The sequence below is a fragment of the Arvicola amphibius genome, chromosome 9, assembly GCF_903992535.2.
Source record: "Arvicola amphibius chromosome 9, mArvAmp1.2, whole genome shotgun sequence".
NCBI classification, from domain to species: Eukaryota; Metazoa; Chordata; class Mammalia; order Rodentia; family Cricetidae; genus Arvicola; species Arvicola amphibius.
Window position 1 is genome coordinate 57,337,685 of NC_052055.2, and position 24,084 is coordinate 57,361,768.

The window sequence follows — 24,084 nt, forward strand, 5'->3', positions numbered from 1 at the left end:
GCCTGCCTCTACCTCTCAGAAACTGCTGGGATTAAAGGCGTGTGCCTCCATGCCTGGTACTGCTTTTGTGTTTTGAGAGTGTCTTCTGTACACAAGGAGGTGGAGGATAACCTTGAATTTCTGGTCTTCCTGCCTCCTGAGTGCTGGGGTTATTCCTGGTTTCCTTTGTTCTTTGGTTTTTCAAGACAGGGTTTCTCTGTAGCTTTGGGGCCTGTGCTGTAACTAGCTCTAGTAGACCAGACTGGCCTTGAACTCACAGAGATCCACCTGCCTCTGCTTCCCGAGTGCTGGGATTAAAGGCATGCACCACCACTGCCTGGCCCATTCCTGGTTTTTGTAGTACTCGGGATCTAAACCAGGGCTTTATACATGCTAGGCAAGCACTCTACCTCAGTGCCTGGCAACACAACTTTAACATTGCTTCATTTATTAGCTGGGCCCTGAACCTGGAACCACTGCCTCGTCAATTGTTTCCTCTGGAAAGTGGAAGAGAGGGAAAAGATTAGATCCTCTAGGGGTGGGGCTTCTCTGTGTGGTCCTGGGGCATGATATTCAAGTGGGCAGGGCCCTCTTGTATCCCACATAGGGAACAGCAGCCTGGAAATCCCAGGCTGCCAAGGCTCTGAAGGTAATTAGAGTCTTGGGAAAGAAGAGTTACAGGCACTGGGGTGAGAGTGGGGAAACAACAGGGTTTTGGGGTACTGCAAAAATTTGGAAGAAAAATCCAATGAAAAGCAGAAAACATGCATGGGAGGCACAAATTTGCTAATCTTTAATTAAAAATATTTATTTTATGTATGTGCGAGTGGTTTGCCTGTGTGTATGTACACGCACCTGTGTGTGCTTGATGCCAGTGGGGTTCAGACAGCGCCAGACTCTGGAACTGGAGTTACAGGTGGCTGGGAGCCACCACATGGGTGCCAAGAGCAGAGGCTGGAACCTCTGGAAGAGCAGCAGGTGCTCTAAACCACTGAGCCATCTCTCCAGGCCCCCACGTTCCCTGATCTTGAGCTAAGCAGGTAGGGTGGCACAGGTCCCGCAGCCAGGCGACTACATTAAAATTCCATGTTAGGTAGAGTGACGGGGCAGGATCCTGTCACCCTGTCACAAAACCAGCAGCAACAACAAAAAACAAAACAAACCTGCTGCTACAGGTTCCTTTCGGGAGCATTCTTTCTTCCCAGTTCTCATCATTACCTGACAATTGCTCCTCTGCTCCATCCTTTCTGAGTCTAGTTGCCAGAGAAACGAGCCTGGCTCATCTTCATGACTCTCTCTGCTAATGACGTGCACAGGTTGACACATGCCGTAGCGTGACACACCATAGCATGACACGAGGGACCCAGAGTGACAGAATGACACATACAGGCACACAGTTAATCCCTCCCACACACACACACACTCATCCACCCACCTGCAAACACAGTCCAGACACTCTTGAGTCAGGCTTCTGGACCTCTCTCCTTTCACAGCCCCCACCTCCTTTCTGATACACTGCTTTAAATGGTGACTGTAGCAAAAATGACTTCACGATCTCCCTGTCCTGAGCCAATTAACACGATTATTTGGAAAAGGCTCAAACGTCCTTCTTTTTCGAAGTTTCTGGATACACTAGAGCACAGGAGCACGCACCTTGGAATAGATGTTTGTTTCCGCTCGACCTCACACTGTGACACACGGACACTTGCACTCTCCTAACCCACACAACGGCAAACTGCTGCAGGGTTATGAGTTTCTCTTCACCACTAGCTCAGTTTGATCAGCCTACCCCTACACCCCACGCCCGGGAATCCCTGACCACAGCTCCACCCATGCGCTGTCTCCCTCTTTTCCTTCTCTGTCCCGCCGTCGGGGTTCCTGGACTAGGAAGCATCTCTTGGGACGTCGCTGGCCAGACTACACAGCTTTCATCCCGCCATTCAGGAGAAGGAAGGGAAAGGACCATAGTGTGTGGGGGGGAAGGACAGGGTGACATCGATGGGACAGCCCCACCGCGTGGGGAGGCAATCCAGACTACAGACAGGTTGTCACTAAGCACTTTGTCTCCGCGCCCCCTGGCGGATACTGGTCCCCGACGGGCTCCGGATGCGAAGAGTGAGGCGGGCGCGCGTGGGAGGCCATCCCAAGGGGAGGGGTCGGCGGCCAGTGCAGACCTGGAGGCGGGGGCCACCAGGCAGGGGGCGGGGGTGAGCCCCGATGGCTAGTCCGTCAGCTCTTTGCTCAGACTGGCTAGAGCCACAACTCTGCTCGCTACTCATTGTCTGTGGCCCTGACCGGTGCGCCCTGGTGCCATAGTGCGGCCCGGAGGGGCAGCCTCTTCTCGTCATTGCAGTCAGAGCCGCAACTATAAGAGGCGGTGCCTCCCGCAGTGGCTGCTTCAGCCCAACAGCCAGGGCAGCAAACCATGCTGCCTGCGGCCCGCCTCCAGAGTTACTAGAGCCAGCCTGCGAACTCTCACCACTGCCCTCGCCGCCGCGTCCAGTCCCACCGTCGCGGGCAGCAACCAGAGTCGCCAGGACTGCAGCACAGAGCCGGCAAGGCCAGGCAGGCCATGGGGCTCTGGGTGCTGCTGCCCAGCTGGGTTTCTGCTACGTTGCTACTGGCACTGACCGCCCTGCCCGCAGCCCTGGCCGCCAACAGCAGTGGCCGATGGTGGTAAGTGAGCCAGTATGGGGTCGCCACTTGTTCTGGGGCACAGAGCCAGGAACCGGCCCTACCCAGCTCCCACGCTGTGAGGATCACCAACCCACAGACTCCCTCCTGCACTATGACTTCACCACATCCAGGGTGCTCTCACCTAAAACTAACCCAAAGACCAGCTCTGCTGAAGAGGGGCGAATCATTTGCAAGCAGAAGTTCAGATACACCAGAGCCCACCCCCATCTAATAAAACCCTTTCCCACTGAGCACAGGCTCACAGTGATGGGTATTTAGGTGTCCCTCGGGTCCTGAATCAAAGAACCAGTTACTAGCCTGGAAAAGAGGGAATAAAAAGATGGGATTCCTAAACATTTCAAGGTGGGCAAGGCTGCAGGCTTGATTCCTCTCAGGGGCTGCCTTGAAGGAAGATGGAAGAGCTAAGGAAGCCATGCATGGACTCATAGTGCCTTCCCTGTCCACTCACTAAACCTAGAGTTCCTGGGGCTCAGTTCTACCAAACTCAAGAGCCCGGTGCTCTCTTTAGGCACATAGGCCCAGGCAAGGACAGGGTTGGTACAGTCTGCATGGTTAATGTTCAGGCCCCCTTCCCCAGACTGAGCCCTTATGCATCCCTTCAGGGGCATCGTGAACATAGCCTCCTCGACAAACCTGCTAACGGATTCCAAGAGTCTGCAGCTGGTGCTAGAGCCCAGTCTGCAGCTACTGAGCCGCAAGCAGCGGCGACTGATCCGCCAGAACCCGGGGATCCTGCACAGCGTGAGTGGAGGGCTGCAGAGCGCAGTGCGAGAGTGCAAGTGGCAATTCCGGAACCGCCGCTGGAACTGCCCTACCGCTCCGGGGCCCCACCTCTTCGGCAAGATCGTCAACCGAGGTGGGTGCCCAGGAAAGCTACGCTTCCGGGATTAGGGGAAAAGCAGGGTCAGCTCCAGGGCATGGGCGGGCGAATGCAGGGAAGATGTCTCAGATGTCGCAGGGCTCCGCGATCAACCTGAGGATGGCCTGATGCCCTGTGCTAACGTAGGTCAGACTTAAGCACCAGGTTCTTTCCAGCTACGCATTTTGGGCATGATCTTTAACTTTTCTGAGCCACTGACCCACAGAAAGGGGAATTCCGGATCGTGGGCACTGGGCGACAGTTGCCCTTTTCCAGCCTCCCTCAAAGGTGCCTTGGGAAACTGCTCGCTGAGGGCCAGGGTTATGCTTCGCACTCAGCAAAGTTTGCACCTCCAACACCGCCCCGAGAGTTTGTCTGATAGAGATCTTGGCTATGCAGAGTTGATCTACTTGGGATATCTTCTTTGGAGCTGTCCCATTTACGCTCCAGATCCGAGTCTCAGTAAAGCACGGTGAGAAGTGTGTTCATGGATTCACGCACGCGCACCTGCTTTCTCTATGAGACCTGGAGACCAGCTTTTCAGCACTTCGGCCTGTCGGGTTGTCAGGACTCCAAGGGCCGAGTGGCCGGGTGTTGGACTGTAGGGTACCAAACCTTCCAAAGAGGGTGCTGACTCGGCCCCACGCGTTCTCTCAACTGGTGCGGGGTCGCTTCACCCACAGGCTGCCGGGAAACAGCATTTATCTTCGCAATCACCTCCGCCGGGGTCACACATTCGGTGGCGCGCTCCTGCTCCGAAGGCTCCATTGAGTCTTGCACCTGTGACTACCGGCGGCGCGGCCCTGGGGGTCCCGACTGGCACTGGGGGGGCTGCAGCGACAATATCGACTTCGGCCGCCTCTTCGGCCGAGAATTCGTGGACTCTGGGGAGAAGGGGCGGGATCTGCGCTTCCTCATGAACCTTCACAACAACGAGGCAGGGCGCACGGTAAGTCAGGTTGTACGCTGGAGCCAGCGGCAGGGGAGGGGGTGGAGTGCTGTAAAGGTCCAGGATGAGGCCAGAGGCACACGGAGAGGGCTTCCTGAGGGAGTGGGTGGCTCGCAGGGAAGACGGAGAAGAGGTGGTGGCTGAGGGCAACGGGATCCCTGATCTCATGACAGACTAGATTAGGTTAACAGGCTAAACAACACATAGAATGTATTGCTATGGCTCCATTGCACATTTGTTTAAAATAAAACTGACTCACTCATGTGGATGGAGCAGTGCTTGGCCAAGTATCCACATCTCAGCAAGCTATTTCTCACTTCCCCTCCCCTGGGCTTTGTTACACCTGGACCTTGGCTAAAGTTTCCACAGCATCCACTGATGAGGGCGGAGGGAGTGGAGTGGGTGAGGGTGTATGGGATGTTGACTGACCCTGCGATACTTTTCCTTCCCTCCTCCTCCAGACCGTGTTCTCTGAGATGCGACAGGAGTGCAAATGCCACGGAATGTCCGGTTCATGCACGGTGCGCACGTGTTGGATGCGGCTGCCCACGCTGCGCGCTGTGGGCGACGTGCTGCGCGACCGCTTCGACGGCGCCTCCCGCGTCCTTTACGGCAACCGGGGTAACAACCGCGCTTCGCGGGCTGAGCTGCTGCGCCTGGAGCCAGAAGACCCCGCGCACAAGCCGCCCTCCCCTCACGACCTTGTCTACTTCGAGAAATCGCCCAACTTCTGCACATACAGCGGGCGCCTGGGCACAGTCGGCACAGCCGGGCGTGCTTGCAATAGCTCGTCTCCCGCGCTGGACGGCTGCGAGCTGCTGTGCTGTGGCCGGGGCCACCGCACGCGCACGCAGCGCGTCACCGAGCGTTGCAACTGCACCTTCCATTGGTGCTGCCACGTCAGCTGCCGCAACTGCACGCACACGCGCGTACTGCATGAGTGTCTATGAGGCGCTGCGCCTCCGGGAACTCTCTTCGGTTCTCTGTCCCCTGACAAATTCGCTGGTACTCAAGACCCACCCTATTCGGCCACCCCAGCACCTCTAGCACATTCCCGAGGTTCACAGTGACCCATCTCTCCCACCTCCTACCTGGGGGCTTCTTAAACCACTTGCCTTAGGCAGCACTAACCCTTTTGCCATCCTGAGGGCCCTGCCCCAACCTACCTACCTCCCTCTTCGTGGGAGACCCCTTGTTGCACTGCCCACTGGCCAGGGGGTGAGAGGAGGTTTTTCTTCTCTTGGAGGAATGGGAGTCAGCTATGAGATGTTGCAGTCCCTGCTGTATTGGTCACCTTTCTATTCCCTTTTCTTCTAGTCTCTCAGCGTGCGTCCCTCAAGGCCCTTCCAGTTTCCAGCCAACACACCTGGGCGTCAGGGTCTTTCCCCTTCCACCTGTAGGTTCCAAGGTGACAGGGAGGGCGGCTGTGGTGATGTGGGAAACGAGGTTAGGAAACCGGGCAGAAAAACCTCAGTTCTCCTAGTTATGGAGCCACTGAACAGCTGCAAACCATGCCTCCCTCAGCCACCTCCCACCCCTTCCTGTCCTGCCTCCTCATCAGTGTGTAAATAATTTGCACTGAAACGTGGATACAAAGCCACGAGTTTGGTTATGTAAATAAAACTATTTATTGTGCTGGGTTCCAGCCTGGCTTGCAGAGAACACCTTCACCCCTACTCCTCTGTTCTGCCCTCGACCTTGTTGTTATCCAACCTTTTGTCTTTCACCCAATTTCTCAAAGATGCCCTTGCCCACCGGATCAGTATTTCCTTCCACTGTAGCTATTAGTGGCTCTTCGCCCCCACCAATGTATCTTTCTCTGAAGAATAAAATCACTATTTTTATCAATGACTCTGTTCCTTACATCCAGAACACAGCATGGTTTACACTGTCCGCTTACCCTCCAGGATACTTAACTTTCCTTAACCAGATAGAAGAGATATATTGTTGAAGAACTCCTCTCCTGGTCCTGAAAGAGGACCCAGAGAGTCTGACCCTTGGATGACCCTAACCATGGCCACTAGGGATCCAGGTCTCCTACCCAGGAGCCCTTGCAGGGCTCTCCCTACTATTCTGGCAGCAGCTGGCTTTGTGATGATTTGCCCCAACTTGATGGACACTCAGCAGACCAACAGTGTCGTCTCCTACCCGAAAGAGCTGGGAAATAGTTGCAATGGAATGATAGCTGTGACCAAGTCCTGAAAAACAGAAAGAAAAAGCCCAAGCGGAAGGGTGCCATTGTCCCTGAGATAGATGTCTCTTTGGCTGGAGTCTGGGCCTTGGGTAGTGGAAAGACATATCTCCCGCACGTTTCCTATAAGATTTGGGTTTTTTTTGTTGTTGTTGTTTTTTGTTTTTTTGAGACAGGGTTTCTCTGCAGTTTTAGAGCCTGTCCTGCAGCTAGCTCTTGTAGACCAGGCTGGTCTCGAACTCACAGAGATCCGCCTGCCTCTGCCTCCCGAGTGCTGGGATTAAAGGTGTGCGCCACCACCGCCCGGCTCTCCTATAAGATTTGGAGCTACCTTATGAGTATCTCAACTCTAGCCTTGAGGTAAGGAAGATCCAGGTAACAAGTCCTCGGCCCTAGACCTGGACCAGAAAGCTTAGGGACACTAGCAAAAAAAGAAGAAAGGAGCAGAGGGCATTAGTATCCAAACCGGAGTGAGCCTTAAAGTAGCACAACCAAAAGAAAGGAAACCCAAGAGTGATTGTTCCACAGCCAAATCATTAAGCTAACAACTCCCACAGAGAACCAGGATGAGGGTTCCCTTATTAACAGTACCTACAGGACACCCAACTCCAATCCTGTCTTCCTGCCTTCCTCAGCAAACCAACTGTACCCTTACCCCTGACAAGGGAACAAGAATCCTTCCTAAACTCTACTGCCTGTTCTTCGCCATAGCCTCTTCCCCAAAAGAGGGGACCAGAAAGACAGCAATGGAAGCTACCAGAACACCTTTTCAAGAGCAATAACTGGTCTTCGTTGACTTGAGAGTTTCTTCCTCTTCCTAGAGTCCTCTGCTGTCTTTGAAGGCTATCCTGGAGGGAATGAACTATGACCCCTTTGGTTCTGAATCAAGGCCTTCTCAACCCTGCAGTGACATTCCTTTCCCTTTCTCTTCATTGGCAAAGCTAGAACCATCTCGGGTCTGATGAGTGGATCCAACTTTGGGGAGCAGGCATCTAAAAGGCCCTGGGTTTCCAATGAAGGTCATCCAGCAGAGAAGAGTCAATCCTAACCCAAGAAGAACTAATAACGCCTCAATTATCCCTAAGTAATAAGTTAGTGGGCTGTCCCAGGGTGTGTGTGTGTATGCTGTGTGTAAGCTTGGGTCACTGCTAGACAATACCCAGTATCAGGGAGAAGCAACAGGGTGGGAAAACCCAGGCCAGTTCTCCGATCACACTCACCTAATTCTTAACTCCAGGTTTGTGGACCTGAAAACTGGGGGTCCTGAGTTCTCTCTCTCTCTCTCTCTCTCTCTCTCTCCTCTCTCCTCTCTCTCTCCTCTCTCTCTCTCTCTCTCTCGTGTGTGTGTGTGTGTGTGTGTGTGTGCACATGTCCATGTGTTCCTAAATAGGTATTCAGCATATCTCTTGCTTTCTCAGTCTCCGTTGCCCTGACTGTTAATTGGGAATAGTCCACTGTCCTTTAAGCACGTGATAAGGTTTAAATGAGACAGTATTTGTTATGGCTTGGGTTATGTAGACAATTACTGATACCTTTTCTGTACCAGCCATATGTCAAATGCTGGCAATGTGGTGATGTGCACGTCAGAGATCCAGCCAGGGAATCAACTGCCAAGAAGGCCCTCTGTGTGCACAGGAAATTTGAAGACAGACCAGTACCCTAGCTTTCAGCATGGCAAACACCCTTCTTTTCCAGGGGCTGGAATTTGGAAGAAGGCTACTGTAGTAAAATACAGAATAAGGCTAGGACCTAATAGAGAATGCACAGGGCTGGGAGTGTGCATTAAGGTGGAGCATTGTGAGGACCTGGGTCTGAGCCCCAGCACTTGGTGGAGGCGAGGTAAATGGGCTGTGGGTTCTACAAATACAGCCTAGGAGCTGAGTGTTACCTGCGTTATCTCTCCTGTACACACTGAGCTAGAATCAGTATATCAGTAGATATGGGGTCAGGATCTGGCAAGGGCTGTACCTAGAAAGAGTCTCAGGGCCCCAAACACCAGGTGATGCCTGATGGCCTAAGATAAGACAGTCGTCATCCCTCCTCATTGGGAATGTGCCCGAGGAAACTTCCTGCAGCTTCCACCCACCTCTGACCTTCAGGTGCCACACAAATACACAGCAGGGAGATGAGGCTGCCAAGGACCCTGGACAGAAGGCTGACTTCAGTAAATGATATAAGGACTAGTCCTGAAATATCCCAGGGTGGAGGAAAAGCTGAGAAGACCAAGACAGCCAGCGGGCTGCGCAGTCCCTGGGGGGTCAGCAAGCCAACTCCATGAACACCCTGCCCTTGCACCTTGGAAAAACCCTGTCAGTGGGGCTGCAAATACCCTCGGGTCCAGCCCCCCTTCCCTATGGCCCCAGGCAGGCTCAGTCCTCTCCTCCAGGCCAGAGGGAGAAAAATAACAAAACGAGGAGAAAATAAGCTGTTGGGCTGTGGTGTGAGCAGGAATATCCGTGCAGAGCTACCCACCACCCATCTTCACTCACTTTTTCCACACCCAGCCAGGGCCCAGCATGAGACAGACCACCCCCTTGCCCCCTCCCCCGTCTGGGCTAAAAGCAGACACACTGGGTTGGTGAGAGAGCAGCAGGTTATAAATATGCCCAGGGAACTGCCGCCAACTCGCTCTCCTGTCATCCCCTGGGAGGGGGCAGGGTGGGGTGGCACCTAGGGAGGAACCAGGGCTGCCCTCTTCCCTGAGGCCCGGGAGGAAGTGGGACTTCCAACCAGCTACTGCAATATTTGTTTGTTTGTTTGTTTGTTTGTTTAGACCTTTCCCAGGTGAATGAACCACCACTGACTACTACACACACAGACTCACGCATAGGATTCCCCACCCTCCCTGGCATTGTGAGCATAAGTCTAGCATGAAAGGACTCTGCTGAGCACTCAGGGTAAAGGTGCAACCCTGAGTTGCTTCTTTTCCTACAACCTTAATAAAATAGTTCAATCATTTATTCATCCATAGTTCAATCATTCATTCATTCATTCATAGTTCAATCATTCATTCACTCGCTCACTAGCAGGCATATTCCAAGACGTGCACATACAACTGCTGCCACAAATGCACGCGTGTTCTATTCCTGTGTGTTCACATCGGTCCCAGTCTCCACCTGCATCCAGGGTGCTCTGCCTTTAACCTGGCAGCATCCTCGGGAGAGGGGAGGTTGGCAATCTAGCATTAGCACTGTCTTGGAGTAGGTTATATGAGGCGCTGGATGAAAGGAGCTGAGAATAAGATCCCTCATTGCGTTGCCTGCCTAACTTTTCCTGGTAGGTGAGATCTCTCTTTTTCTTCCCATTTATCCTCTCCAAGACTGCAGTGTTCCAGCAGGTAGGAAGGGAGAGCCATTCTGTGGGATGCTGAGGGTACCCACCCAGGCTACTAGAGCCTCCCAGCCACTTTGCTAAGTAGGTGCCCATCTAGGCAAGAGGGGCTTGCCCTCCTCTTCCAGAGCTGAACCCCTCCCTACTCCTTCCTCCCTATTAATCCTCGGAAGTGAAGGGGCCGTCCCTGGCGGCCCTTCAGCCCTATTGTGGCCCCTCGCCCTCCTCGGCTGGCGTCTAATTAACTCCTCCTGCCCCTGGTTTTGTGTGCCCCCCTTACTCCACCTTGTCGGCCCCGCCCCTCCGCTCGGCCCGCTCCCCCCGACGGACATTCCTGTCAGGCCGGGCCAGTGTGCCAGGGCAACCAGGGCCAGACCGAGGCCTAATCCCCCCTCCGCCTGGCCGGGCTCAGGGAGCCCCACTCACCTCCCGGCTCTCTGGGGGCTGCTCGGCTCTGCTGTGGCGGAGACACACAATCAGGACAAAGGCGCAGCCCCCAGGGGGCTAACTCAGCCTTCACGCCCAGGTTGTGCGGCATTTGGGGAGTTTAATGAATTGTCCATCACGCCTTTCAGGGCCCGCCCGTCAGCCTGGATTAATCTTCGGAGCCCTGGTGGGGTAGGAGACACTAAGCCTGTATTTATTACTCTCCCATTGTCACTAATTGAGGTAATTATCTGTGACTCTGGCCTGGCCAACAATGCCGCATTCACTCCCGGGACCTCGATGGGCCTGGCTCCCACTCTCGGCACCCACCCTCCCTCCCTTCCTCCCCAAAACGCGCCAAGGGCTAGGATGGGCCCTGGAGCATGTTGGGAAAATGGACAATGTTCCATAATGTTCCACCTTCAAGTAGTGTCTCCCAAAGCCACCACCGCTATGGCATTGTGTTGCAGAGAAACCCCTGATTCTCCTAAAGTAGGTGAGAAAAGAAAGCAGACAGGTTTGTCACACAGAGCCCTAGAGCCACATCCAGGCTGGCACTCCTTTCTGGGTAGATGGCATCAAGGTGCCCCTGTAGTCAACAGGACTCTGGAATATTGGGATGCAAACTATTCCCTCCTAGGTGTGCTCTGAAGAGGTTTCAGAAGCTACCAGAGCTGACAGAGTGGCAGTGGGTATGTTGGAGAAGGCTAAAAAGAACAGAAAGGATGGGTGTGTTGGGGAGCAGAAGGCAGGTGAAGAGCCACCCTGGGCAGAAGCAGTCCAGAGTCAGACAGACTATTCCCCACGGCCACACCAATGTGACGGTTAAATAAAAACTAGCTTAGATATGTGAGTGGTCCCAAAGAGTAGATGTCATATGAAGATGGTTTTCTGAGTCAAGAGGATTGGTCCTTGGAAGCAAGTGTGTGTGTTCATATGGTGTGTGTATGACATATGTGTGTGCACATGTATGCTGTGTACAACCATGTGTGTGCTTGTGTGATTGTGTGTGTGTTTAAGGTATAATAAAAAGGGAAGACTTGAGTGAGATTAGGACGTGAGATTCTTGAGGGCAAAAATTATGTTTTGGTCACTGTTATTTTTACAAGATTCTAATATTATACCTAGTCTAACAAGATAGATCAGGCCAGTAGTTGCAGAAGTTGAGGTCTGTTGTATCTTCTCTTAAACAGCTATCCTCAGGCTCTTCATCCATCTAGCACTCGGTAGAAAGAGTTGTCTACATCATTCCTGGACAGTCCTGGCTGGGCAACTGACCCGCTGAAGCCCTAAGGATCCTGGCAGATCTCAGCGCTAAAGTTCGAGCAGCGCCACCTCGCGGTAGATATGGGAGAGCTTCCGGAGACACTGGTAGAGAAGATAAAGCTGTAGGCGGGGTCTAAACGGGCAACCATCCTCCTTTATGTTATGTTGTCATGGCAGGGCTCCTTTTACAGTTTTTATTTAAAAAAAATCATCCCTCCATCTTTTTGAAAGGAGTGTATCATGCATCCCAGGCTGGCCTCAAGTTTCCCATGTGCTGAGGATAATGGTGAATACCTGATCCTTTTGCCTGTACCTCCTGAGTGCTAGGATTTGTGGGCCAGCCATGCTGTTTATAGAGTTCTGGGGGCCAGATGAGGGGCTTTGGGCATGGTAGACAGGTACTCTTATCAACAGAGTTACACCCCCAGGCTCCATTACCCACTTCTTACACCATCCTTTACTGAGGATGTGTTCCATGCCCGGCTTTAGGGGCTACAAAGTCAAACATTATTGTTAAGTAACTCAGATAGCATCAAAAATAATAAATCAACAAAGGTGGAGCTGGAGAGATGGCTCAGCATCGAAGAGCACTAACTGCTCTTCAGAGAATACAGGTTCAATTCCCAGCACCCACACCGTGGTTCACAGCTGTCTGTAACTCTAGTTCCAGGAGATCTGACAACCTAACACATGTGCAAGCAAAACATCAATGCACATAAAATAAAAACAAATAAATTATTTTTAAACTCAACAAAGGTTCCAGGCACAGGCCTTTACTCTCAGCATTTGGGAGGTAAAGGCAAGTGGATCTCTGGGAGTTCAAGGTCAGTTTGGTCAAAATAGAAAGTTCCAGGTAAGCCAGGGCTATATAGTGAGGCCCTGTCTCAAATAGAGTACCACCACCACTGCCACAACAAGACCAAAACAAACCAAAAAGAGAAAACACAGCAGGGGGTGTGATCAAGAATCAGGAAAATGTTCACCACTGAAATACAGGAAGATATTCCCAGTTTGAAACTATGTGTCATCTCTCTTTTGAATCAATTCACAAAAGTCCCTGCGTTTCTTTGGTCAGATTATGGTCTCAATGCCTTTCCCATGTTGACCTCGAATTCCAGGGCTCAAGGGATCTCCACTCTCAACCCTCCCAAGTAACTGGGATAACCGGAACTAGAGAAATCTGTTACTGCCTCTTTGAAGGTCAGAGGCTTTGCTCTCACCTCTAAGCTCTCTGTGATCTGTTCCTCTTTCTTCTCTGGGACTTGGTTCCCTGTGGAAGCCATATGTCTTCCCATATGCTGGACTTACCTCTTCCCTCATCTCGGTGAGAACAGCCTCAACCCCCGCCCCCACCACCCGAAGACTCTTCCATTTTCCCTTGGCAAAGTGCCCTTGCCTGTCTGAGCTCTTGAAATGCTTTGCTGTTGGGACTTTTCTTTCTTTTTTTAAAAATATTTATTTATTTATTATGTATACAGTATTCTGTCAGTGTGTATGCCTGCAGGCCAGAAGAAGGCATCAGACCCCATTACAGATGGTTGTGAGCCACCATGTGGTTGCTGGGAATTGAACTCAGGACCTTTGGAAGATCAGACAATGCTCTTAACCTCTGAGCCATCTCTCCAGCCCAGGACTTTTCTTGATGACATCCACTGGCCATCCTTGTATGGGATGGACTAGGTTACTTGGCTGAGGACACAAGCTCTGTGCCATCCTTTCCAGCCCTGAGATGGGGGCATCATATGGCCCCATTAAACGATGAATAGGTGAATTCATGGATGAGAAAATAGACGCATGGGTAGCTGGAAATGGAGAGGGGCTCAGATGGATGGCAGGTGAGTCAGTGGATAGATAAGTAAATGGATAGGTGGGATGTATGGATTCATGCATGTGTGCCTGCATGCATGCACGAATGCCTGGATGCATGGATGGAGCATCCATCCACAAAACGACTCACCAATCCTATTTATTTATTTATTTATTTTAAATACCAATCTTAATCAGGCTGTATATTTTGGTTGGCTTATTTGACACTTGTTTATTTATTATGTATACAATATTCTGTCTGCGTGTATGCCTGCAGGCCAGAAGAGGGCACCAGACCTCATTACAGATGGTTGTGAGCCACCATGTGGTTGCCGGGAATTGAACTCAGGACCTTTGGAAGACGAGGCAATGCTCTTAATCACTGAGCCATCTCTCCAGCCCCTCACCAATCCTATTTAACATGCTGGGAGGGTTCCCCAATTTGAATGTCACCCTTGCACAGATACCATGCTGATCTCCCCTGTATGGCTCCAATTTTAGTATGTGTGAGCTCCCTGAAGGCAGAAGCATGACTGAATTTCTGCGCTCCTGGCACACATGGTAAAGGGACGAGTGAGCAAATGACGAATTACTGAAAGACCACTATCTTATCTTCCGTGGACACACTTTGCACACATCCCAAGTCCCTCCCTGTGGTAGCGGTTTCTCCTGCCCCCCTCTCCTCTCTCAAGAGCACATCCACACCACTGATTTCTCTGGTGATGCAGTTACAACTTGTGTCTGGGTCTCCTTATCCAGCTAGCCTCAGGACATCTCCGAGTTCTCCTAAATCTGAAAAGGACAGGGTTCCAGGCTTCCCTAACACCTTATCAAGTATGACAGAAGTGTGGGGTAGAAAATATCTCAAGGAAGAACTTGGCTGCTGGGGAATCCGAGAGTCCCTGTTTGCAGTCCCCTGTTAACCTAAGATCTGGTGCCCTAATCAAGTAGTCCCCCTGCACCTGCTCTCCTTTCTCCCAATCAGAGAGGCAGTTCCAAGGAGGGGGATGGTTGTGGCCTCCTTCAGGAGGCTGGGTGGCTAGCAGACACAGCTAGATTTAGAAGTCATTTTCACAGCAGGGAGTCTCTAACCTGCCACCCACAGAGCCCCGTGGGGACAGCCTAAGATACTATTTACCAGGGTCCGGCCCTGAACCCTGTAGCTATTCCTCTCTCCCTCTCTCTCCTTCTCTCCCAGAACTTTGGCAGCTGGTTCTGACTTCATCCTTGGCAAACTCTGGAAGAAGGCATGTGTTTCCCCACACCCTAAAGACCCAAATGGTTCTTGCACGAAGGGGGTGGCTGTTATCTAACCTAGGATTTGTAATTTTCAGTGCTGAGAATCAAACTGAGGACTTTGTACTGTCTAGACCACCATAGTACCGCTGAGCCCTTCAACCTTCCTCTCCCGGGCATGGGTTGTGCTCCCTGACCCCTACTTTTTTAGAGAGAGGATCTTGATGGGCTGGACTGGGCTGGAATTCACTATGTAAACCAGGCTAGGCTCAAACTTAAAACCATTCTCCTATCTCTGCCTCCAGTTTACAGGAAAGTGCCACCATGCCTGGAGTCTTTCTCTTTTTAAAATATATGTTTATTTTTGCCCGGATGCCCTGGAACTCACTCTGTAGACCAGGCTGACCTTAAAACACCCAGAGATCCACCTGCCTCTGCCTCCTGAGTGCTGGGATTAAAGGTGTGCGCCATCAACCAGGTTCCTTTCTAATTTGTATCTAAATGTCTTCTCCTCCATGGACTTTCCCTGGATCTTATAAAACTAGGATCTCTCTTGACAGGCTCCTCCCAGAATTTGACGCAAGAGTTCAGTTCTCATCTTTATCACATCGCCAGGCAGGCCTTGCCATTTCTACTCTTTCTAGCCCAGGCGGCGCTCAGAAATAGTAGGTTAGAACTGCAGGGAAAAGGGTAAGACCTTTGGTACCTTTGATCTTTGCCCAAGGTGACCTGGCCCCTCCTTGTCCTCCTCCACCAAGAGCAACAGGAAATGTGTAGGTGACAAACAAGATGGCAGGTGAATATTCCTGGGAAGCTCCGACTGGTGAACGCCGCCCCTAGACTTGGGAAACCCGAATGGGAGACCCTTATCCGCTGAACCAAGACCCGCGGCTGGCTGTGGACCGGGAGCCCTGCCCCCTCCGCGTCCCGCCTTTGGGTCTCTCCGGGTGTGTTGTCAAGCTAATTGAAGAATGAAAGTCTAAGTGGTTTGAAAGCGGTCTAAAGAGTTGCGGGAGTCGGGGTTGGCGGGATTCGATGGGAATAGGGACAGAGGCGGGCGGGGGACGGGTTCGACCTGGCAACCGAGTCTGGGCGAAGCCCCCGCTCCTGCCCAGTGGCTAAATTTACCTAGACTGACTCAGCCCTTGCCCGGAATGGGGGGCGGGGTGGTGCACGAGGGCAGAGGGAAGAGCGGGCAGGGGTGGGGCGGGAGGGGGGACAAGAAAGGGAGAGTCCCAGCCAGGAAGACAGGATGGACCCGAAGTTTCCACCAGAGAGGAGTGCCCCCCCCCCTTTACAGTGAGCGGGAAGAAGGCAAGAAGGCTCGAGGGAGGGACAGGTGGAGCTAGATCAAAAGAAAGACTCCAGAGCTGCATAAAGGGAAAAGTAGATTTATTGGGTGCCTACTATGTGCCAGGCACTGTGCAAGGCGCCTTATATACATTATCGCATTAAATCCTCACAACAACCCTGCGAGGTAGGTGTTTATAAACCCCATTTGACAGATGAGGAAACTGAGGCTCAGGGAGGTGAAGTGATTTGGCCAAGGTCACATGGCTAGTAAATGGCAGACACAGAGGAAGTGCCCAAGGTTGGAAAGAAGAAGAAGAAGAAGAAAAAAAAAAAAAGGCTTAAACGTCAGTCTTAATAAGCCTGTTGGCATGGGCATGGATCAATACAAAGAAGGGCTCGGCGCGCCCCAGAGGTCTGGGAGACCGGAGGCCTGCTCCCGGCCCCGCGCGCTGCTTGGAGGTGTCAAGGCGGGAAACCGGCGCTCGGTTACTAGGGATCCAGATAACTAGGTAACTGGCAGTGCTGGTGTGGGGGCACTCGAGCACCAGCAACCGGGGGAAATCTGCGACCTGCGCGCGCCCCGTAGTGGCTCCAGCGAGTATCACACCCCACACCGACCGCTGAAGATCAGCCTTCCCCCCCTCGCCTGGCTGTTTTCTAGGAGAGATGCAGAAATTGTCAGGGTCCTCTCAGGAGGGCGATACCATCTGCGTGGGAAATCCCGCTAACACTTGAGAGCATCACTAAGGACACGGAGATGGAGGAAAGGAGGAAGGCCTAAAAAACGTCCCAAGCTGATTTATTCATTGGCTACCTTCCCTCTCCACTTTGGTCCACCACAGGCCAGAGGCAGAGATCGGGCTGGTATCCTGTTCTGCCTTGCGAAACACTCACCTAAACTTGGGAAGTTGGGATAGAAGCCCTTTGTCCATTTAGATCTGAAATCCTTGACAGTCTTCCGAACTGAGGAAGAGTGAAACGGATATAGCCTCAGATTCTATTCACTATTCCCAAGGTTCCAGGGGATGGAAGAATGGGGCGGCAGAGATCGCTCATTTGACATTTACAGGAATCCGGGATGCTTAGGTGGGCAAAAGTAGTTAGTCCTAGGTCTATCCAATCAGCTAAGTGGCAGAGCTGCTTATAACATCAAAGACAGCCCTCTTCCAGTTGCTTGTTGGTATGCAGCCGTCCTTCTCTGCCAAAGAGCCCCTCTATCACCTGTACCCGTGGTCACTAGGTTCAAGGCCCTCTTCCGGTTACTGGTTTTTTTCTCCTGCCAGGAGATTCTGACCTGACCATTGCCTTTCTTATAATTGCCAACATTCCCGCCCTTCGCATTCTGAGCAAGCGGTCCGCCCAGGTGTAGCAGGGTTGAATCTAGACCCATCTCCCTGAAAGCTAGTGCTTGGATTGGCGATTGCTGTCTTGCCTCTCTTTCCTCTATTTCAAGTGTGGGAACAGGTATAGGTGGGGAAAGAAGAAAAGGGAAGCAAACGAAGCCTGTAGAGAGTAAAGGAGGCCAGTGAGCCCGAGGATGGATGGGCTGAGCCACACGAGAACAAAATGGGGCATCGCTCACTCTCTCTCTCTTTTCCCCTGTGGCGTTTTCCTGGTGTCCTCCCCGAAGGGGCCTTCCTCAGTTTGACTGATGACATCTAGAATCTCCCGGATGCTGTCGCTCACTTCGGCTCTCTTCCCGCCTTCCCTGGGATGGGTGTTTCCAACCGCAGGCAGGGTTCTCTCATTCCGCCAGGAGGCGCCTGGGGCGTCTGTGTCGCTTCCATCAGAGGAGCCACTATGGACGCTGAGCTCCTCAGTTTCATCTGAGTCCGAATCTGGGGCGGTGTGGCGGCGGATGCGGGACACGGCTTCCCGCAACGCCCCAGCGTAGGGTCCTGGAGTCCGCGCCCAGCCCCCGCCCGTGCGCCGCAGGACCCCAACCGCTTCTGAGCCCTTCACGCTGCCCGCGCATCCCGGAGCCGCTGGGCCTAAGGTCGGGTGCTCAGGGCTACCTGGCTGCGTGGGGGCGTCTCGTAGGTTCACTTCGCCGACAGGGAACCCTAAACTGCAGGAGGCGCGGTCCTCCAGTGGAAGAATCCCCCCAGGGCTCATCCGTCCCTGCGGCGTTCGCACTCGCGACCCCCGCCCAGCTGGTTTGAGATGTCACTGCTCAACAGTAGATTTTGGCAAACTGAGGGATTGGCAGCGACCCCCTCACCCTCCTCGTGGCAGGGCTTGGGTTGCCTGGGGCTGTCGTTCACAATGCATGGTTCCCCAGAGGGCAAGAGTTGCACCTGCTGGGTCCGAAGGGTCGGAACATACTGGGACTTTATCACCACGCACGTGGCATCAATGACAAAGATGCCTTCTCTACGAGAGGGGCCTCGGGAACTGCGGGGCAGGGTGTGGGCGCGGCGGGTCGCCTTCCAAATTTCCAGGGTTTCATGTTCTGTCCCCTCTCTTTGACCCAGGGACTCTCTCCACCCGGTGCCCCCAGGAGCCCAGGGTCTGGGGAGAGTCTGGCTGTGCCTAACTGGAGGCTTTGTAGGGGAGGAAAGCCAACACCTGGGAAGCCAGATATGTTCACTTCCTTCTTTCCTTTCCCTTGAGCCCTTGAGGTGCTGCCTGGACCTGGGAGCAGGACATGGGGGGCTGCGGGTCGTAGACCCAGCTGGAGCTGCCTCCGTAGTGCCTGGACTGCCAGTAGCTTTGGCTTGGGGACGGCCCTCGCCACCACTATTCAGGCCAGCAGCAGCTAGGCCCGAGCTTTTCTCTATCGCCCCTTTGCAGGACTCTGGCCTGGCTCTGGCCGCTGCACAGCCTGGAGCTCCTCCTAAGAGTCCCCGTCCCTGTCTGAGACCCCAAGCCCCTAGAACATCCCGGTAGATTCGAGGATCCAGCCTCTTCTTCGCGCGCCCTGCCTCTGTCCTGGTGGCGACTGGAACTGGGGCTGATGAGGTGGGCGCCCGGGAGAGCTCCGGGCCTCGCTTAGTCCCCAGGGTCCTGTGGGGGCCTTCATAAGAAGGTGGAGCCACATAGGGTGGCGGCCGGTCCCAGCGGCGTCTTGGGGCTGTGCCTGCAGTGCCTCTCAGCAGCAGGTGGGCCTCGTAGCTAGGGGGCCCTGGTCTCCTACCTCCCCACGGCCCCGCCCATGCCACCCCTGGGTCGCTCTGCTGGAGCGCGGATGGACGGGGCGCTCGCCCCACCTGCCCGAAGCGCTCTGGTCTGGAGAAAACTGGGAACCCTGTTGGTTGGGCCGCCCGAAGGGCGTTCCGGGTCTCTGGGCGGGGCTGACCTAGGGGACTCCGTCGGGCCCCGCCAGCCTTGCGCCTTTTTCTCTCGGTCTCCTTGGCCTCCCGCTCCTGCGACGCCGCCTTCCTTTTTTCTTGTTCCCGGGCTCGGACCTCGGCGAGGGTCCCCGCCCGCCAGTTGGTCGCCTCCTGCAGCACCCTGGTGGCCCAGGGTCGGCGGGGTGGCGGCTCAGGGGATCCTGGGCGTAGCCTACACCTGGGACAATGAGCAGGAACCCAGGTGAGCAGTTTGTGGGGAAAGGGAGCCGAGGTCCGGGGAGCTGGGAGTACTGGAGACCACTTGGGGCAGCCATGTGGGAGGGTATGCGTGAGTGTGTGTGCGAGTGCACGTGCGTATATGTTAGGGCTGAAGTCGAAACGAGACTCCTCGCCATCTCTCCATGCACACTTTAGCAGCGACTGCCCCATCTCACCTCCTGCCCTTTCTCACTACCTCTTCTGTCCCCCTAAACAGCGCTGAATAAGTCAGGCCCCAGTCCTCGACGAGTAGGGGAAGGGAGGCGCGGGAAAGAGAAGGGGCCAGCAGTAATTGCTGGTGCCAGCGGGGAGGTCTGGACCCCACTTCCCACCCCACCACTTGCTGCCCCTCACCCCCTCCTTCACTCACGTGCGGCTCTGGGGCCCACGGGCCCAGTAGCTGGCCTGGACGTCCATGGACTGTCGAGAAGGGGCGCGACTATAATGACAGGAAATAGTCTTCACTTCAATCACCAGCAGCTTGGACTTCTGCACCCAAAGGCAGCTGCCCAACTCCTCATCCTGTAGCTCCCGGGGGCTGTTGGGCCCCTCGGAGAATAACGGGCCATCCAGCATCCTGCCCCCCCCACCCCCCCCCCCCCCCCCCCCCCCCCCGCCCCGTGAGCCCCCTCCCAACCCAGGGAGCCGGCGCCCACTGCAGAGCGGCAGGCCCAGGGACTGGCAACTATATATACCCGGGCACACGTGTGTGCCTGCCTGTGTGTGTGTGTGTGTGTGTGTGTGCTCGCGCGCGGGCGCGCGCGCATGTGACACGCTGCCGTGGACGGCTCTGCGTTGCTACCTCCCCCATGTACACGGCCGCCCCCTGGGGCCTGGGATTGGACGCCCCTTCCCACTGCTTGGGTCCCCCAAGCCTAAAGGGACCCACAAATGGGCGGAGGAGAGACTTCTGATTCTTACCAAGCTTACAGTGCCCCCTCCTCCAGCCTCTATTTCTGCACACTTCCCGAAGTTTTAACCCTTTGCTTTCCTGCTTGTCAGGTTGCCTGACCACCAGTGGTCTATCCCTGTCTGCCTGGACTCTTCTCTGACAGGGAGTGGTGAGAATAGAACTAAGGTCTCTGCCTGCCACTCTCTGCTGGCTTCCATGGGGTTGGGGTGCAGGAGAGGCTGGCCCACAGCTGGGGGGGGCGGGCTATTTTTAGCGTCGGTGGCATTCGGGTGCGGATGAGTAACCAGTTCAAGCAGTGGAGAGAAGCTTTCAGGAAGCTTTTGTGCGACTCTGGGGGACAGCTTCTCCCCCAGGCCCTCCCCACAATGGTGGCTCCTGTAACCTTCACTCCTCACCTTTTTCTCTGCAGGTGTGTAAGGCAGAACTCAGTCTGTCCTGGCCACCTAAGCAACAGGACAACTCTCACTGGAGATATGGGTGCCCTTGGGCATGCTGGCTCCCCTAACCCAGAAGCCAGGATTCTGGGATTACACAGTTCTGTGCCCACACAGCTCTACCAAGCCTTATGTGGGGTGCAGACAGAGCGCTTATATACACTTGTACCCTAACAGAGAGGGGTGGAGGAAGCATGGTGTGCCAAATCCCCTAGCAACAGAAAGGATAAAAGTAGCCTCCCTTTCCTAGGATGTCTAGCTCACAATTGTCTAGTTCACTTGGCCACCCTCAAGTGCAGCTCACCTTTTGGACTTACTCTGTTCGGGGGAGGGGGGTTGTTGCTTGCATCCTCAGGCTTCCTCCCCCTAAGCCTGTACCAGGTGTCCCCTGATTCACCATGGTAATGTTAGTGGCAGCACAGCCCACGCCAACCCTTCCATGCAGAGACTTAGCAACCATGCCTGGCAACCATGGCAGCAGCTCAGTAGAGTGGAGGGGTGCAGGGAGAGGGAAAGAGAATGGCGATGGCTCCTGAGGAAGAAGGGTCCATTTGCTTCTCCTGACTTTTAGGAGCAGGAGCTTGTGAGCTTCCAAATTGTCATAACCCTTGTGTCTTCAGCACCATCCTCAGATGGAGACTTGGTGGGAATTTAGGGGGGAAATGAGAGAAATGAGAGATCCCTGTTTGTAGTTCAAAAAAGTACATGGAACATCTGGGTACAGAGACTTCTTTTTAAGGGGACAGGGACCAAAAGGGTTATTAAAAGGGCAGAGACAGGCCGGGCGGTGGTGGTGCACGCCTTTAATCCCAGCACTCGGGAGGCAGAGGCAGGCGGATCTCTGTGAGTTCGAGGCCAGCCTGGTCTACAAGAGCTAGTTCCAGGACAGGCTCTAAAAAAGCTGCAGAGAAACCCTGTCTCGAAAAACCAAAATAAATAAATAAATAAAAGGGCAGAGACAGGACTCACTGAAGAACAGGCAAGTAGAACCCGCCTCTCTGCTGTCCCATCCACTCCCCCCAATGATACCTTGCACCTACCAGCTGCACTGAAGATGGCTTCCCGGTGCTGCTTTCCACAAGGTCCCACCAGAGTCCCACGGCTTTTAAAGCCTTGTCTCTTCCCTAGACAAATCCTCCTTGATGAAGGAATGTGACACAAGGAGACATTTGTCCTTCCCACCACGTGTCCCCCTACACACACACACACACACACACACACACACACACACACACAAACACGCTCTAATATTTGGAAGCCTTCCTCCCCCAAGCTTGGGAATGTGCTGAGCTGGGAGGATGCAGATGCAGGGGCCGTGGCTCCGTCGCCAGCATTGCAAGCTGGCCTCTTCCAAGAGATGATGTTTCCCTGGGTCCCATTAGCAAACCTGCTTTGGAAGAACAAGAATAATATGGCAGAGGTTCCTCTGAAGGCATAGGCAAAGGAACAAGAGCCAAGGAATTATTCAGAACCTACTCCTGGCTTGGATGCAAACTGTCCTATCAGCAAAGCACTGGTAGAAAGGAACCCAGTCTGGCGGTACTCATGGTGTTGGGTGCCACGTTCAGTCTGTGTAAGGTTTCAGCACAGACGGTGGGTCTGTGGGCTGATTCTTTATGATTTACTCTCCAAGAAAGGGATCTGTGGGTTCACAATGCCAGTCAAAAATCCAAACAATTCAACCTTTCCCTAGAAACCCTGATAATGTTGGCAGATCTCTCTGAATTTACCCTGGACCCTAACTATGGTCCAAGATAAGAGAACTACAGGAAATAAGATAGGAACAGTCCTGAGAGAAGAATTAGAAAGGAAAATTAGTGTAAAGACAGGGAAGAATAAAACCTTGAACCAGACAGTTTAAGTTTAAACATTAGCCTTTTTTTTTTTTTGAGACAGTCTTACTGTGTAGCACCTGGAACTTGCTATGTAGATCAGGCTAGCCTCAAACTCAAGAGATCTGTTTGCCTCTGCCAGAACTAAAGACACGTCTCCATACCTACCGGCTCTGCTTTAAAAACACTGATTCATGAATATGCAGCATGGTGTATGTCGGTGCATGCCATGATTGCACGTGGATATGAGAGGACAATTTTGTGGAGCCTGTTTTTTCTCTACCTCTAAATGGGTTCTGGCAACTAAACTCAGGTAGCTAGGCTTGCTTGGCAAGGGCCTTTACTCTTAGCTCTGCTTTTTATCAGGTTTGTGGCTCTGGGCCAACTTGTAAGTAAGTATGTGCTTTTGTCTCAAATTCTCTTAAAACTGCTAAAGGTTGCTGGGCAGCAGTGGTGGTGGCAGCAGTGGCGGCAGCAGTGGTGGTGGCGGTGGTGGTGGCAGCAGTGGTAATGGCGGTGGCGGTGGCAGCAGTGGTGGTGGTGGCGGCAGCAGTGGTGGTGGTGGTGGTGGCGGCAGCAGTGGTGGTGGTGGTGGTGGTGGCAGCAGTGGTGGTGGTGGTGGTGGTGGCAGCAGTGGCGGTGGTGGCAGTGGTAGTGGTGGTGGCAGCAGTGGTGGTGGCGGCGGCAGTGGTGGTGGTGGCAGTGGTAGTGGTGGCGGCAGCAGTGGTGGTGGTGGTGGCAGCAGTGGTAATGGCGGTGGTGGCAGTGGTGGTGGTAGCTGCAGCCTAGGACTTTGATCACAGCCCTTGGGAAGCAGAGGCAGGTGGATCTACAGTGAGTCCTAGGACAGCTAGGGCTACATAGAGAAACCCTATCCTGTCTTGAAAAACTAAACCAAACCAAACCAAGAAAAATAAACAGAACTAGAAAAGGTGCGGGGAGATGGCTCAGTTGGTAGAAATACTCACCTCGAAAGCTTGAGGAACTACGTTCAGCTCCCTAGAACCAACATAAAAAGCCGTATCTGGTAGTGTGTGCTTTTAATTCCACGGATCCTTGGAGCAGCAGCCCCGAGCTGCCCAGCTGACCCTATGTGGTGAGATCCCAAGCCAGTGAGACGTTGTCTCAAGAAAAAAGTGCGAGACCAAACCAAACCCTGTGTCAAATAAAGTGCAAGGCGAGGACTGTCACCCAAGGTTGTCCTCCAGCCACCATTACTCACCATTACTACACACAAGCATACACAAAAGGTTGTTTTGTTGGTTTTTTTTTTTCCCAACAGGGTTTCACAGTGTAGCCCTGGCTATCCTGGAACTCACTCT

General features: G+C 53.5%; 2 protein-coding genes and 1 pseudogene across 2 annotated transcripts; 1 reads left to right on the forward strand and 2 right to left on the reverse strand.

Annotated features, from left to right (window-relative positions):
* Window positions 1-2,551: 2,551 nt before the first annotated feature.
* Window positions 2,552-5,434, forward strand: Wnt1 (Wnt family member 1). The gene is made up of 4 exons (XM_038344253.1): window positions 2,552-2,655; window positions 3,279-3,532; window positions 4,219-4,484; window positions 4,946-5,434. Exons 1-4 carry the CDS (start codon window positions 2,552-2,554, stop codon window positions 5,432-5,434), a joined length of 1,113 nt encoding a protein of 370 aa, XP_038200181.1.
* Window positions 5,435-13,921: 8,487 nt separating this feature from the next.
* Window positions 13,922-14,019, reverse strand: LOC119824088 (annotated as a pseudogene).
* A 3,591-nt stretch (window positions 14,020-17,610) lies between these two features.
* On the reverse strand, window positions 17,611-20,159 carry Ddn (dendrin). The gene is given in 3 exon segments (XM_038341140.1): window positions 17,611-18,155; window positions 18,158-19,542; window positions 19,954-20,159. Coding segments are annotated over 3 exon segments (2,136 nt in total).
* Window positions 20,160-24,084: the final 3,925 nt, after the last annotated feature.